This window comes from Sus scrofa, chromosome 3 (genome assembly GCF_000003025.6).
Source record: "Sus scrofa isolate TJ Tabasco breed Duroc chromosome 3, Sscrofa11.1, whole genome shotgun sequence".
In the NCBI taxonomy this organism is placed as follows: domain Eukaryota; kingdom Metazoa; phylum Chordata; class Mammalia; order Artiodactyla; family Suidae; genus Sus; species Sus scrofa.
Genome location: NC_010445.4, coordinates 9,471,134 through 9,487,986, shown reverse-complemented (window position 1 = coordinate 9,487,986; position 16,853 = coordinate 9,471,134). Strand labels below are relative to the sequence as shown.

The 16,853-nt window shown below is 50.5% G+C and overlaps 1 protein-coding gene across 6 annotated transcripts in view; it reads right to left on the bottom strand.

Moving 5' to 3' along the window:
- Positions 1 to 16,853, bottom strand: part of CUX1 (cut like homeobox 1) — a 352,855-nt gene that overhangs the window by 182,013 nt on the left and 153,989 nt on the right. For all 6 annotated transcript variants that reach the window (XM_021086269.1, XM_021086267.1, XM_021086270.1 and 3 more), the window contains exon 3: positions 7,038 to 7,085. In XM_021086269.1, the coding sequence (XP_020941928.1) occupies positions 7,038 to 7,085 (48 nt within the window). The remainder of the gene's footprint in view (positions 1 to 7,037; positions 7,086 to 16,853) is intronic.

Below are 16,853 nucleotides of genomic sequence, written 5' to 3'. Positions count from 1 at the left end.
TCGATCTTGACACTAAAATGCTGTTCGTGGCTTGTGCTCATTTTCCGTTTTGGGATGTTGGTCTTTTTCTTATTGATCGGTGAAAGTTTTTAAAAAAATCTCTGAATACTAGCCTTTTGTCGGCTACGTGCGTGCCAACTACCACGTCCCAGTTTGTGAGCTGTGGCCAAGGATACCCCAGGTAGGATGGCTTCACGGGAAGGCCTTAGGGGGCACCGGCCACTTCAGGGGCATTTGATATGTGCTATGAAAAAGGTTCGGATGGGTTTGAATCTTTATTATGACATGCTTCCAACAGATAATGAAAATGTCCTGACGGAGGTGGCACCTTGTCCTAGTTCACAAGGTGAAACTGAGCTTGCAGCCCTGGGCTCACCTTTCATTTCCTTTGTTTGTTTGTCTGTCTGTCGGTCTTTTTAGGGCTGAACCTGTGGCATATGGAGGTTCCCAGGCCAGGGGTCAAATCGGACCTACAGCTGCCAGCCTACACCACAGACACAGCAATGAGTAATCTGAGCCGACCGACACCACAGCTCATGGCAACGCCAGATCCTTAACCCACTGAGCGAGGCCAGGGATCAAACCTGCATCCTCATGGTTCTTAGTCGGATTCGTTAACCACTGAGCCACGATGGGAAATTCTCACCTTTCCTTTCTTTAGGGTATCTTTAAATGGGAGGCAGAAAGCTTTTACTTTAAAATGTTAATTTGTTGAATGTAACAGTGTTTTTCTTTATGGTTTCCTGTTTAATAAATCCTACCCAACCAGAGTCACCATAGCCTATATTTTCTTCTGAAAGGTTTAAAGTTTTACATTAAGTCTTTGCCTGTCATTTGTATTTACCTATAATTTTCCATACGGTGTGAGGCAGGGATCCAATTTCCTTTAATTCTGTAAGGATAACCAATGGACAGGGGACCATTTATTGAAAAGCCCACCCTTTCTTTGCGGATCTGTAATACCACCTCTGCAATACATTTGGCTTCTATATCTACACAGGTCAGCTCCTATTTATCTGTCCCCGTGCCAATTACTGCAGTTTTGATAATCCGGTAGGGCAAATCCTCGTCTTATTTAATATGCTCTTCATCATTATTGCCCATTTGTCTGACATACAAACTCTGGAATCAGCTTTTCGAGTTTCAGGAAAAATCCTACTGGAATTCTGACTGGAACTACAATGGCTCACTCTATCATCAATAGAGGGAAAACTGATGTCTTTAATAATAGTGGGGATTTCTATCCTTGAATACCTTAACTCTCTCCATTTATATCTTCTTTAATATTGTTCAATAAGGGAGTTCCCATTGTGGCTCAGTGGGTTATGATCCTGGTCAGTACCCATGAGGACAAGGGTTCGATCCCTGGCTTCACTCAGTGGGTTAAGGATCCGGTTTTGCTGTGGCTGTGGTGTAGGCCAGCAGCTGCAGCTCTGACTCAATGCCTATGGGAACTTCCATGTGCCACACGTGCAGTCCTAAAAAGCAGTAATAATAATAATAATAATAATAATAATAATAATATTGTTCAATAAGAATGTTATACTTTTCTCCAGAAGGCGTTCCTATGCAATGTTTTATGGCTAGGTATCCTTTATTTTTTGTTTCTATCCGCAGTGGTATCCTTTTTCGGCTTGCTATTGATGTAGAGATATGCAATTACTTTTGTATATTGATTTTGTATCTAGCAACCTTGTTAAATAATTGAGGCTCACTTGAAAAATGACAGTTTTACTTCTTCTGCTCCAATACTTGTACTTTATTTCTTTTTCTTGTCTTCCATGCTAGCTAAGACTTCCAGTGCAATGTTCAAGTAGCCATAGTAGGCATGCTTGTCTTGTTCTTGATTTTACAGGGAATGTTTTTAATAGCACTGGGTAGGATGACTGATGCCGGTTTTTGAGAAACACCTTTCTCAGGTTAACAAATTTCCCCTTTATTCCTGGTTTGCTGGTGGTTTTTAAATTTTTTTAGTTATGAATGGATGTTGAAGTTCACCGAATTCTTTCCCATGAAATCTTCCCCTTTTTAATCAGCAAATGATATTAATTTGCATTAATAATTTTTTTCAGATAAACCAAACAGCATTCTTGGGCTACCTGGTGCCTGATGGAGTCAATTTACTAATACCTTTTTAAAGAATTCCACCTACCTATTCATAAATATGACTGACTTTAGTTTTCCTTTCTTAAACTATTCTTGTCTGGTTTTTGTATGAAGGTTATCCTAGCCTCATAAAAAGAGGAAGTCCTCTCTTTTTCTATTTTCTGAAAGAGTTTGCAAAAGATAAGAACTGTTTCATGAAGCATTGATAGGACTCTCCCATAAAACTGTCTAGATCTTGTGGGAACATTTTTGTAATAGTTACAAGGCTATTCGGGTTTTCTACTTCTATAATCAGCTTTGGTACAGCACAGTGTTCTAGCAATTTATCTATTTTGTCATGTTTAAAAATGCATTGGCATACAATTGATTATAATATTCTTATTATCTTTTTTCTTTTTCTTTTGGCCACAACCTGCAGCATATGAAAATTCCTGGGCCAGGGTCTGAATCTGAGCTAGAGCTGTGACCTATACCACGGCTGCAGCAACATCAGATCCTTAACCCACGGCGCCAGGCCAGGGATTGAACCAGCTCCTCCACAGAGACAAGCCAGATCATGAACCCAGGGTGCCTTGGCGGGAACTCCCCTATTATCTTTCTAGTCTCTGCTGGAGCTGCAGTTATCCTGTTTTCCGTCCTCACCGATTTTTCCTCGATTTAGGAAGGTGGTTTGTCTATTGCAGCAGTTTTTTCAAAGAACCAACCTTTGGGCTGTTTCTCTCTTGGGTCTTTCTTTTTCATTCATTTTAATGTAGATGTCATTAGTAATTATATTTTTTATTTCCTTCTTCCCATTTTTGGGGAGCTTATTCTATCGTCTTTTTTATAACTTTTTAAAAGCTGGACCGCTAAGTTCATGGGTTTTTAAGTCTTTTATTTCCCTTCTAACATCAGCAAGTAAGTTATCTCTTAAGAGGATTTTCCTCCCTGAGGACACTTGGGTTAAGTATCCCGCTCTCCTACAGCCAAGAGGAGCAGGGCCCAAGCCAATTCCTTACCCCCCAACGTCTGTCTATCGGAGGACCCTTCTCAGGGAGAGGAGCCAGCAGCGGGGGAGACAATTTGGAAGGCTTAGCATTTTCCTAGAGAGTGTGAGCATCACTTCACTGAAGGGATTGTCTGAACTACTGGAACTAAAATAAGCCTTAGATTGGATTGACCCTCCCAGCCCCCATCAGCTGGCTGGGCAGATGAAACACCAATTCAGGTATAGCAATAATTAAACCTAATTTCAGTGTGAGTTAAACTTGGCGACTTTGTGGGGGGAAATGCTATAAAACTGGGTTGCAATGATCACTGTATATTAACTATAAATTAATAAAATGCATTAATTAAAAAATCAAAAAAATAAACTTGGTGACTTTGTTATAATAATTATGAATAACCATCGTGATTATACTATCCCAAACCTTTTGATCAAGGACAACAAATAGTTATTTACCAGGTTCTTTTTTTTTTTTTTTTTTGGTCTTTTTAGAGCCATACCCACAGCATACGGAGGTTCCCCAGGCTAGGGGTTGAATCAGAGCTACAGCTGCCGACCTACACCACAGCGACAGCAATGTCAGATCTGAGCTGTGTCTGCAACCAAATCATAGCTCACGGCAACGCCGGATCCTTAACCCACTGAGCAAGGCCAGGGATCGAACCTGCAACCTTATGGTTCCTAGTCGGATTCATTTCTGCTCCTCCACAACGGGAACTCCTCACCAGGTTATTCTAAAGGTATTTCCCGAGCATACCTTCCGGGGTCCCTTTCACCCTATGAACAGATCCTGAAGACGGGACAGAAGCAAAGTGTTTTAAAAACTGCCTCCAAGGGAACCTGGCTGTTCAATCATTTATCAATAACCATTTTGAGAACCCATATACTTTTTGCTTCTCAGTTGCTGTGCTGGGTGCTAGGAACACAGGGGCCAATAGGACAACACCCGGCAGCGAGCTCCATACATTTTACAGATGAAAACGGAACGGAGACAAAGTGACAAACAGCTCTCAGGCACGATGACAAGTGGATCACAAGTAGCATGGAGCATGTGGTAGGGGGCACCTGGCCTATCCCTTGGGGCTCAAAGAAGACTTTCCTTGAGGAAGCGGGCCAGGTCAAGAGGGAGGAGGCAGGGGTGTTCTGGGAAGCAGGTCAGCCGTGCCAAGATGGGGAGGCTGGTGAGGATGCCCAGTGCACAAGAGCCTGGCAGATTCAGGACAGCTGCATTCCCAGGGACGGGGGAGGTAGCGAGTGGCATCTAGAAAGGTAAGGAGCCGCTGAATCATGCGGTCCCACAAACCACAGGAAGGAGGGTGCTTGGATTTACACCAAGGACCATGAGAAAACACTGGAGGGGGAAGCGGCACCCTGGCCAGGCTGGCGTCCCCGTGACGTCAGGACACACGACAAAGACGGGGTTTTGCACGAACTCTAAAGCCCTCTGTGAATCTCTCACTGTCTGAAATCTTTATTTTTTTATTTATTTTCCCTTGCGGGCCCTCAAGTAAGGTCAGAATTCATTCCGAGGCAAAGATCACATTTTCACTAACACGGTGCTTTTTCCCAGGGGAGCGCAAGCACCTTGGGATGAACTCCAAGAGTACATGTGCTAAATAAAACTGCAGCAGCAGACACTAATGAAGGGTGTGACTCCTGCACGCTCCATCCCGGGCCCCTGTGCAGTTCCCTGCTGCTGTGCAAGCTCATTCTTCAGAAATGAGCAGGACTCAGCCCCCTCTACTCAAACCAGCTTATTAGAAAGTACGCAGTATTTAATATAAATATAGCAATTAGCAGAGGCTTGGTAGATACTAGTGGTGCTATAAAAATATTCACTTTGTAAACAGCCTTTTACAAACAGGCAAACAGGAAGGCTAGATGTCTCACAGGCATTTTTAAATTTAATATAGCCAGAACCAAACCCATCGCCCCACCCAGAATGGGAGAGGATCTACACAACTGGCTTAGAGTCTTTAAAAATCAGTAACAACCACGAAGGTGAGCAGCTGGAGCGAGTGTCTGTGTCAAAAGAGAAAAATCTCCAATCAAACGCAGCTCGAGGCATTTATAAAAGATATTTTAGGAGTTCCCGTCGTGGCGCAGTGGTTAACGAATCCGACTAGGAACCATGAGGCTGCGGGTTCGATCCCTGGCCTTGCTCAGTGGGTTAAGGATCCGGCGTTGCCATGAGCTGTGGTGTAGGTCATAGACTTGGCTCGGATCCTGCGTTGCTGTGGCTGTGGTGTAGGCCGGTGGCTACAGCTCCGATTGGATCCCTAGCCTGGGAACCTCCATATGCTGCAAGAGTGGCCCAAGAGGTGGCAAAAAGACAAAAAAAAAAAAAAAAAAAAGATATTTTAGGGGGAACTGGGAACATTTGATTTTGGATAGAATATTAGGTCTCATGACGTTTGTATTCTTTTCTTAGGTGTGAGCCTCGGGGTGAGGTACCCTCCTATCTGCAAATTACTTTTACATGTTGAGCAGGGAGCGGGGGGGAGGGAAGCAGAGGTGGCCTAAAGTTAACAGGTGACGAGTCTGGGCAGAGGGTGCCCAGGTGTTCCTTACACCAATCTCCCTACTTTTATGTGGACTGTAAAGAAAAAACAAAAAAGCAAAAAACAGAAAGGGCATGCTGAGCTTTTTCAGCCAGATGAGCACTAAGCCAATGGGTCTCATCAAAGCTGCTGAACAGGCAGAAGAGATTGGATCAGACGTGGGTAGGTGTAAGGTGAGAGCTTGAAAACGAGGGCTTGGAGATCCAATTCTGAGGAAAGACAATCAAGACCTGGGCTCTGGAGGTCCTTCTGTGTCTTATGCAGCCGAGCACAGGGAGGTGGGGGCTTCCTGCAGCAGGAAATTAGCAACAGAGAGGGCGCCCCACCTGCAGGGCTCTCAAATCTGCAGCATCACCGGCGGATCACCAGGGGTCACACATGGCCCCTCGCTGCCCTGGAATCACCTCGATGGCCTCCTCTGCTGTCTCCCGAGCAAATGCCCTGCTGTCACCCGCGTGCAGAAGAATATGCTAAATGGCAGCCCCGACCTCTCGGTCCAGGATTCCAGCCTCTCAGCCAGGCCACGCATCCGAGAGGGCGCCCGCACCGCCTGCCACCTCGTGTCACTCCCGGACGCGCCACCTCAGTCCCCCGCCTCCTGCCCCCTTCCCGGCTCTCCGTGAGTAGGGAAGCGGCAAGAACACAAAACTCCTAAGATGCCACCCAGGTGGGTTCTTTAGAGGACTTGAGAAAATCTTACTTCCTCGATACCATCGCTGTCTCCATCATCCCCACTGAGAGGGAATAATTCTGTGACACTCACAACATTTCTGGTTTTCTAAAATTCACCGAGTCGCTACACAGAGGGCTGATAGGAGCTGGCATGTCACCCACCTGGACCGCCCACTCTCTGTGGCTTCACCGCATTCAGGGCACGAGCACAGCTCAGATGACTGGCCACCTGCCTGCCATCCTGCACAGCCCTTTTCTGGAAGGATCCATCATAAAACACTTGCTTGTACTGAGCTTAAACCTACTCCTCGTGGCTGTGAGGAAGGCACCAGGCTGCTGGAGCACATCCCTTCCGCAGGGGAGGCCTCGTGGGGGCAGCCCCAGACCAGCTCAGGGGACAGGTGAGTCCAGGACGGTTCATGGGCTCCTCGGGGTTGTCGCCTGAACAAGCTCAGTCCCTGGGGGTGGGGGGAATGCACCGCCAGCCGCTTCTCCCCAGTTGCGCTGCCCCCCTCCGACACCCCGAGTCCGGTCTCCCCTCCTCGCAGGCTCTGAGTGTGGGACATGTGACTTCGAGGATTGTAAGGTGCACGCCGTCGGGTGGGCGCATCTGGGGAGGCTCCATGTGGGCCAGCACCCTGCACCGGGGGCGCTGACTTAACGGGCTGAGCCAGGAAGGGGGCTCGGGATGGAAAATAAACAGAAACGCTTACCTCCCCTTGGAAGCTCTTCAGCAGCGGCGCTACCTGCTTGCGCAAATCCTGGTGCGAGAAGGTGGGTCAGGAACAGCCATCAAAGAAGAAAAGAGAAGGAAAACATTCGTTAAGGTCTCCGAAAAACAGCCTCGGATTCAGAGCTGAGTATCACTGCGCAACGCAGGGCCAGCGCCCCTCCTGTTCCGCCCCTCACTCGTACAGCAGAAGCAGGGGCAACGGGGGGTGCCCCCATAGTTGAGTTGAGCTTTCTTGAGAATATCATGAGGCTTGATTGCCTTGGAGTCCTGGGTACACACGCCTTGCTTTGAAGGTGCTACCGACTAAAGTTTTTGCTGGTGTCAGTCTCAGATAATTTGCTCAGAATAAAATGTGGGAGTTCCCGTCGTGCGGGTTCGATCCCTGGCCTCGCTCAGTGGGTTAAGGATCTGGCCTTGCCATGAGCTGTGGTGTAGGTCGCAGGCTTGGCTCAGATCTGACATTGCTGTGGCTGTGGTGCAGGCCGGCAGCTACAGCTCCCATTGGACCCCTAGCCTGGGAACCTCCACATGCCACAAGAGCGGCCCTAGAAAAAGCAAAAAAGACAAAAATAAAATAAATAGAAATTAAAAAATAAAAGAAAATGCTGTGACATAGGTTTGACTTGTTGGTATCTGAAATGGATTCGGGTCACCATCCTGCATTCGAGCCATTAATTCTGAGGGCTATAAATGGGAAATATGTGGATTTCAAATCCGTGCCTGACAGTCACCAGAAATTTTATCCTAAGTCACAGGTACCCCCTTCAGGACATGGGAACGTTTTATTTTATTTTACTTTATTTAAGGTGAAATAATTCAATAATGCACAACACAGTGATTATGGTCAACAATAGTTTATAAACTCCAGTTGCTAAGAGACTAGCTCTTCACTGTTCTCAGCATAAGAAGAACGCTTCTGGAGTTCCCGTTGTGACTCAGCAGTTAACGAATCTGACTAGCATCCATAAGGAGGCAGGTTCCATCCCTGGCCTCGCTCAGTGGGTTAAGGATCCAGGGTTGCCATGAGCTGTGGTGTAGGTTGCAGGCTTGGCTCAGATCTGACATTGCTGTGGCTGTGGTGCAGGCCGGCGGCTATAGTTCCGATTGGACCCCTTGCCTGGGAACCTCCAGAGGCCACCAGTGCGGCCCTAAAAAGACAGAAAAAAAAAAAAAAAAAAAAAAACCAGACCCCCAAACCAAAAACCAAAAAAGAACGCTTCCGATGTGGCAAATAAAGGTGTTAGATGATGCTCCTAGACCAGTGATACCTGATACATAAATGGATCAAGCCAATATGCTGTACACCTTACACAATATGTCAATTCTATCTCAATTTTAAAAAAAATAGAAAAAAAATGAAGTAATTGAGAAAGCGCTTCAAATACTCGAAAGGACTAAATGAGGCAACGTCTCCTTTACTGAGACAGGTCCCGCTCAGCAGGTCCGGGCCAAGGCCGGAGCATCGACCTGTTTCGGAAGCTGCGAGGCCGATGTAGTCGCCTAAGTGAAACTGACTCGAACCGGTGAGGATGCGCGAATCAAACCATCACACGGAACAAAGCAAAGCACCATTTCAGAAAAAGAGCCCCGGGGCCACGGGAGGGCAGGAGAGGCGATGGAGAGCCCTGTTGCAGAGGAGGCGGCACCCAGCTTTGTGGGGGACAAGGGAGGGATGGGGGACACGGCCCCCGCATCTCTGTGGAGCCGCAGCCCCAGGCCTGCTCGGCCTCAAGCTGAGCTGTGTGTACACAGGGGCTCATCTGGCATCTGCCCTTTTGGCACCTGCTTGACTGTATTTTGGGTTCCTTTAGCCAAGCACCCAAATCCAGGGAGCCGCCACCCCACGCTCTGAATCCAGCTCGCCACCCCAGTGGTCTGGCTGCAGTGTTAGGAGGAATGGCCCCAGGTACTCGGTGGGGGCGCTGTCCCTTGTCATTTTCCTCTGGACCGGGGCCCATAACCTTTTGGGGTCCTGAAGCCCTTCTAAGATTCTGCGGAAAGCTAGTGCCCTTTCTCTGAGGGAGGAAATTCTGATGTACTGCACTGAGGGCTTCCTAAAACCCATCACAGACCCAAGGGACCACCCCTCATTCCAGCCCCAGATGTCCATACAGTGGCCACCGGCTGTTTGTATTCAAATGTAACCTAATTTAAAAAACTTGGTTCCTCAGTTGCAGGAGCCACATTTCAAGCACTCAAGAGCCACTCGAGGCTGGACAGACAGCAAGACACAGAAGAACACCTCACCACTGCGAAGCGACCTGCCCGACAGGGCTGTACCAGACGCTCCCTGCCAAACGAAACCAACCCACACTGCTTGGAATTGTGACCTCGTCAAGGTATTTGCTCAAGAGGAATTATAATTTCCATTTTAATTATACATTTTCCTATAGATTGTTTTTTTTTTTTTTTTTTTTTTTTTTGGCCGCACCCATGGCATGCGGAAATTCCTGGGCCAGGGATTGACTCTGAGCCACGGCACTGACAATGCCAGATCCTCAACCACAAGGCCACCGGGAAACTCCTAGGCTGCATTCTTAGAGGTCACACCGTGATTTCCTTAGAGGTCCCCCTGTTCCTCCACTGGGTCATGTTCTCTATCTTCACACCGAGATCAAGACAGTAAAGAATTACACTCTTCGCCAGTCTCCTCTTAAATAAGCAAGGCTATCTGCGGTGGGCACGCTAACGGCCCCCAAAGACGCCTGTGTCCTAACCCCCAGCGTCTGCGAGCACGCCGGGTTACGTGGTCGAGGGCATTCGGCAGGTGTGATTAGGTCAGGGACACCTCGAGTTGGGGACATGATCCTGGGTTATGCAGGTGCGCCTGATGTAATCACGAGGGTCCTTATGAGAGAAGCGGGAGGTGGGGGTCAGCGGGGGGTGGGATAGAGGTGGAGCCAGAACGACGTGGGGAGTGGGGACGAAGGCCAAGGCTCCCAGGCGGCGAGAGGCTGGAAGAGGCGGGGCGGCCACTCCCGGAGCCTCAGAAGGAACAACTCGGCCGACCTCCTGCTTTAGCCCAGCAAGACCTAGTTTGGATTCTGGCCTCCAGCACTGTCAGGTGACAAACTTCTGAGTTTGCTACAGCAGGGGCAGGCATCTAATGCACCATCTCCTTTGGCCCCCGTGCGCTTCGGAAGGTAAGACCCAACACGGACAGGGAGGCCGAGGGGAAGGAGGACGCAAAGGGTGACGAGTGACGGGGAAGGTCCTGGGCGGTGCCCAGGCGCCTACACTTTCATCGCAAGGAATAAGCCTCACTTCGGGGGAGAAATGCAGCCACTGCAGGTGATGACTCAGGAAGTCTAAACGCAGGGAGCTCACTGTGTCCGGGGAGTGGGTGACCCGGCCTGGGTTCTCTGCACGGGGAGGGGGTGAAGGCAGAAGAGCCCTCGGGACGCCCCTCGCCTCCCCCAGGCAAGGACGAACAGGCAGGACGATCGCCCTGAGCCCCTCGGGTCACACACACAAGACGATGGAGGGAGCGTATCCTCCGTTTCCCGCAAAGGCTGACGCTGATGGAGGCGACGCGCTGATGAGGTGTCGCTGCACCCTCTGCGTCCTCCCGGACGCGCCCGTGCCGGCCCAGAGCTGTGGGACTCTTCCTCTCAAAAGGCCACAGGCCCCCATTAATCTAATTTAAAAATAAGACGGGAACAGGTCAAGGACGAGAACCTCCATGTGCCACTGGCCTCCCCACTGCTGGTGGGAACCGGGGGGCCTGGCTTTCCAGAGAGCCGTGTGTGGGAGCCCTGGGGGGTGGCCGAGGGCCCGCCTGGCTCTATGCATCAGCTGGCAGCATCTGATGGCCCCTGGGCTCTTGAGAGGGGACCCTAAGACCTCCAACAGGCCTGGCCTGGATTGTGCAGAACCAGAAGCAGCCAGGCCCCAGATCACGTGAGGGACGACTTCTTGTCAGCGCTAACTCTAGTCTCTGCAGGCGGCTGTGGTCACAGTTAGGCGGGCATCCTCTTTCGTCCAGATTGGGGCTGCTGGAGGGCAGGGGATGGGTTTTGGTCCCTGTCCCCACCCCCACCCCCAATCTCCAGCATCCAGTGCAGGCCTGAGTGATATTTTACCAAGGAAACCCAGGCACGAGGAGCCTTAAAACTCCAGAAGGTTGGACCATGGAAGCGGGTTACATGCCATGCCAGGGCCTTTGTCCCCCGAGGGGCCCCAGTGCAAACTGCTCCCCCACCCCATGGCACAAGGCACCCTCTGCGGCCCACGGACCACCGGTCAGTAGAGAGACCAGGGCCTGGCACACGGAGGGGAAAGTTGGAGCACGTGAAATGATGCTGAATGAATAACTTCAAGAGCAAACCATCTCTCACAGAGCGTTAGAACCGGGCGAGTGGGAGACTGAGCAGCCTGGAAGTGAGCCCTCGAGGCTGGGCTCCCTCCCCCAGGGCAGTGCCGCTGCCAACACAGATGCAGCCCTGGTCACCTGTGTGGCTTAACATGTCTCAACACACAAAAAACAACAGATGAAATCCATTTTAGTTTTGCTTAACCCAGTATAATCCCAAACATTACCACCCCCTGTGTAATCGATATAAAAATTATGAACAAGACAGTTTGCCTTCTTTTCTGGGCTTGAGTCTTTGAAGACGGAGGTGCGTTCCCCCACATCTCAGTTTGGGCTGCCTGCCTGGCAGGTGGCTCCTCGTGGCCTTGTGTGGCCCATAAAAAAGAAGGTCAGCCTCACAACCATAGTAAATAAAGTCAACTCGTCTCCGCATATTCAGCCAGCGCAGCATATTCCAAAAATCCTGTCCCGGGGTGTATTCACATCTCAAGACAGACCCGCTAAAATAACCCGTGAGATGCGTGTTTGGACTCCAGTACGCACATCTATTTGCAGAAAGCTCAAGAGAAAAAAAGGCCCTAAATAGTCACACCCAGACAGACACACGCAAACTGCTGTACTTTGAGTCACCAGTGGAAAAAAAAATCACCCATCCGGCCGGTTTTATTTTGGGCAGTCTGAGAAATTCCCTATCCAGTGCTGCTACCTCCAAATACTACCTGGTTTGGTACCCAATTAAGGACACAGGGCCCAGGCCGCTGACCTGCCGGCCCCTCCATCAGTGCTCAGCGAGGACGTGACATGATTCATGTCCTTTGAGCACAGAGCGCCCTTTGCTGTCTGGACAGCACCACAAACGGCCACGCGCCCTTCTCCGCAACGGCCAACTCAAGTCCAGGCCGACCAGAAAGAACCCTTCTGGCGCGAATGACCATCAGGGCATCGACTCGAGGTCAAAAACCTTAAATTTTGCGGTGACAGAAGTTCATTCAGTGGCCAGCTTTCCAGGGCTGTTTCAGATTTTCTTCAATCCTGTATCATGCATTGAGCAAAAAAGCAGCAAACATCTCATCACATAGCAAGCGACGCCCTTGAGATTATTCCTCTCGGATGTCTGTGGGCAAAGCCAGAGAAACGGCAGTTCAACCTTCCCTCCCTCGGGCACAGAGCGGATAATAAGCAGTGTTTATCGAGAGCTGCTTCTCTGTGAAAAGGATTTTCATTATTCTCCAAACCGCCGATTCACGATTCATCCAAAAGAAGATCAGAAATCGGAACAACAAAACGCCGTTGAGGAATTTTCTATCTAAGGACTCTTGCCGGAGAAACCATTCTGATTTAGCAGCAAAACAGAAATAAAATGACACAAGCACTATGCAGCAGTCAGTTGCACCTGGGAGGTGCCAGCCAGAGACGTAAGACACGTAGTTTCTGAACCCAGAGGGCGTGAATCTTTGACTTTCTGCCCATTTTGAGGGCTTGGGTGGTCTCTGGAAGGCTCGTGCCCTCTTTGAGGCCTGGCACAACCAGTACCCATGCCACTTCTCTGGCCTGTACCGAAACACGATGCCAGGGCTGGCATCACAGAATCTCACATCGTGGACTCAGAGCTGGTGGCCACCCAGGTCCACCTCTGTGTCTTGGAAAGAATGGTGCCCAGGACACAGCTGTTGAGGTTTGAAAGGACAAGCATATGAAGAGGAACAGCCAGGCCTCACATGGAAACAAAAGGAGGCCAAGAATTAGAAATGCATCTTCCAAGTCATAAAGTGACCTTGACTTCCAGAAGATTTTACTTTTTTTATTTTTATTTTTAATTTTTTTTTATTTTTATTTTTTATTCTTTTTTGTCTTTCTGCTATTTCTTGGGCCACTCCCGCGGCACATGGAGGTTCCCAGGCTAGAGGTCGAATCAGAGCTGTAGCTGCCGGCCTACGCCAGAGCCACAGCAACGCGGGATCCGAGCCGCGTCTGCAAACTACACCACAGCTCACGGCAACGCCGGATCGTTAACCCACTGAGTAAGGGCAGGGACCGAACCCGCAACCTCATGGTTCCTAGTCGGCTTCGTTAACCACTGCGCCACGACGGGAACTCCCCAGGAGATTTTATTTTATTTTGGTTCTCCTGCGGCATGCACAAGTTCCCAGGCCAAGGATCAGACCTGAGCCACAGCAGTGACAGCGCCAGATCCTTAACCTGCTGAGCTACCAGGGAACTCCTCCGGAAGATTTTAAAATCCAGAGTCCATGGGCTGTTTTACTAAATTTCCCCACGCCCTTTCCCCTTTCGCGCCGCTGTAATTCAGTCTCTCTGGAATGACTCTGCCTACATGGAAGACCCCTCAGGGGCGCCCCCACCTCCGTGGCACAGACCAGGAGTGGGGCCCTGTCTTCTTTGGTGATGACACCATCTCTCCAAGAGCACGGGGCAGGGTGGGGGGCACCTCCAAAGGCTCTCCTCTGTGGCTCCCACAGGGCCGCCAGCACCCTTGTCTTGGTGTGGGCACAGCAGCTTCACCCCTAGGGCTTCTGTTTCAGCCTTTCCCGCTCCCCTGGTCTTAGCTCACACTTCCTTCACTGCATGCAGGTGGGAAAGGAGTATGACAGGGGCCAGGCAAAAAAATAAGACTGGCCGGCATTTAAAACCCTGGGAAATGTTTATGCATGAGGAGCCTACATGCTACTCCCTCACCTGGAACTGGAAATATCTTCGAATGGAAATAAGACTCCCTTGGAGTTCCCGTCGTGGCTCAGAAGTTAATGCACCTGACTAATACCCCTGAGGATGGGGGTTCGATCCCTGGCCTCCATCAGTGGGTTAAGGATGTGGCGTTGCCGTGAGCTGTGGTATAGGTCACTGATGTGGCTCGGATCCTGCGCTGCTGTGGCTGTGGCGTAGGCTGGCAGCTGCAGCTCCGATTAGACCCCTAGCCTTCTTTGGTGATGACACCATCTCTCCAAGAGCACGGGGAACCCCCATATGCTGTGGGTGTGGCCCTAACAACAACAAAAAAATCAGAAATAAGGGTCCCTAATCCCTCCTCGTTGCTCAGGCCTCAAAGTGAGGCAATTCTGACTTGAAAATGTTTTAGGTGTTGAGTCAAAGAAAATCATTCTATCACCAAGCATATTTCACGGGTGAGATGTACGGAGCTTTCTGCCACACCAAGAAAAAAATGCTGCTTATCAAACCGAGATGTCACTGATTTTAACCCTCGCTCTGATTCTGAAGGCGGTAAAACGTGTAAGTAAGTGTGTGTATCGTCACTGAGAAAATGTGGCCACGAAAGGAACTACAGTGAAGACAGGCCCCGAGTTGTTTTTATTTTTAAACGATGTGGCCTATATTTCAGGTGGTGCAGCTCTGGTGCTTTCTTTTAAAGGGCCCTTGTTTTTAGAGACAGACTAAAATATTTATGGATGAATATGATTTGTGTTTCAAAATAATTCACGGGGGTGGGGTAATGGGTGAGAGCTGATGGGCTGAGGGCGGCGGTGGCGGCGGGTGGGACAGGGGCTCACCGTGCGCCCCACCTCGTTTCGCGCGTCTTTGAAACACAAACTGGTTGCGAAAGGGACTTTGAAGGGCGTTTGGGAGACCGTGGGTAGCGAGCTCAGGACCCCTCGAGACAAGAATCCAGTAACCCGGCGACAGGCTACACCGGCTGGAAGGAAGCCCAGGTGCATCACAGCGTCACACTCCAGCCCCACGCCCCACGCGAGGGCACACGAGACAAGAGACACGGACGGGCTCTGACTCTTGCTACCGAAAGGCAGGGAGGTGCTATTTCTTGGAGAGCAGCATTTCTGCATGTAGCCAGGACAGAAAGAGAGGCGAAGGGGGGGCACTAGGGGAAACGGGGTGGGCTCCCGAAACCTGAGTTGAATTTCCATCTACGTGGCCACCCTTTTGCTAATATGCAAGTGATTGAAGGAGCGCTGCGGCGGTCCCGGTCCCGGTCCAACCCACGGGGTCGAAGGAGGAACGAAGGATATAAACCTTGACCTCTCCCCCCACACGAGGCAGACAGTGGGCTTCTCCCCTCCACATTTTTCCTTGGATTATAAAAACAAAGCCTTGCCTGTTCTTAGGGCTGCTATATTCCTTTGTCAGGGTGCTGTGTCTCTCACAAGCATCCCAGATTCATTAACTCACTCTTTGTCAGCGTGCTGTGTCTCTCACTCATCCTAGATTAATAAACTCATTAGAAACAGAAAAGACACATAAACTGTTTTCAAAACACTATACTTGGAGTTCCCGTCGTGGCGCAGTGGTTAACGATTCCAATAGGAACCATGAGGTTTCGGGTTCGGTCCCTGCCCTTGCTCAGTGGGTTAACGATCTGGCGTTGCCGTGAGCTGTGGTGTAGGTTGCAGACGTGGCTCAGATCCCACATTGCTGTGGCTCTGGCGTGGGCCGGTGGCTGCAGCTCTGATTAGACCCCTAGCCTGGGAACCTCCATATGCCACGGGAGCGGCCCAAAAAATAGCAAAAAGACAAAAACAAAAAAAACAAAAAAAAACACTATACTTCACTCTGAGACACCTGAAGCCCCCAGCTGACTTCGTGTAGAGCAGGCAATGTGGAGGGACTGTCTCTCTTAAATTACAGCCCCGCCACTACCTAACTGTCCCCTCGTCGAGGCGAGCTGGGAAGCTATGGATCGGCGGATCCAACCTCCCACCCAAGGCTGGAGACCTGCAGCGTCCTGGCCACACGGCTTGCCCTCCCCGGGCCACCCCGTCCCCTCTGCGAGGGTCCCGGGGCAGGACAGTGCCTCGTTGTGGAATCAGGAGTTTTCAGAGGCTGGCTCCAGGCGCTGCCCACCCAAGCCGCCATCCAGAGGGGCTGTCTGAGCACATATAATGTTATGACTAGTAGCAGGCTGTCGGTACATACTTCATGTGAGAAAAAGACTGGAAAATGGGAAGAGTTAAAAAAAAAAAAAAAAAAGAAAGAGATGAGCTTCGAGGCGACTGCACCTTCTCGACTTGCTGCCTAAGGTGTTCTGAGGGGGAGACCAGAGACTTGGTCCCCCCACTCCCCCGCCCCCGCGTCGGCCAGGGGACCGAGAAGGGCCTGGTGACAGGGCTCAGCGCCCCCTCCGCCCTGCAGGTATCTGCCGGCCCCGCTCATCGCCTCCCAGCACCTGCCTCCGGGCCCCGAGTCTTCTCGGTGGACGAAACGCCACTCTTGCCGGGGCTTTGTTTCAAGCCTCAGCAGAGCCCTCCTGCCCAGGGCCCTGGCTCCACGGTCTCGCGTCCCTACCCCGTCTGGGATAGAAGACGCTGCTCGAAGTCTCCGCCAGTGTCTCCGACGCCACCTGCTCCCGGGACGTGCACTGTGCGAGGAGCCGCCTAAAAAGCCCTCAGCCTTGTTAGAACGGGATTCTCATCATGAGCAGGGGCAGCACCCACGGCAGCTCCCAGCTCCCTGGGCTACCCCAGAATAAAGGGTTCCAAAGGCCTTTAAAAATATCAA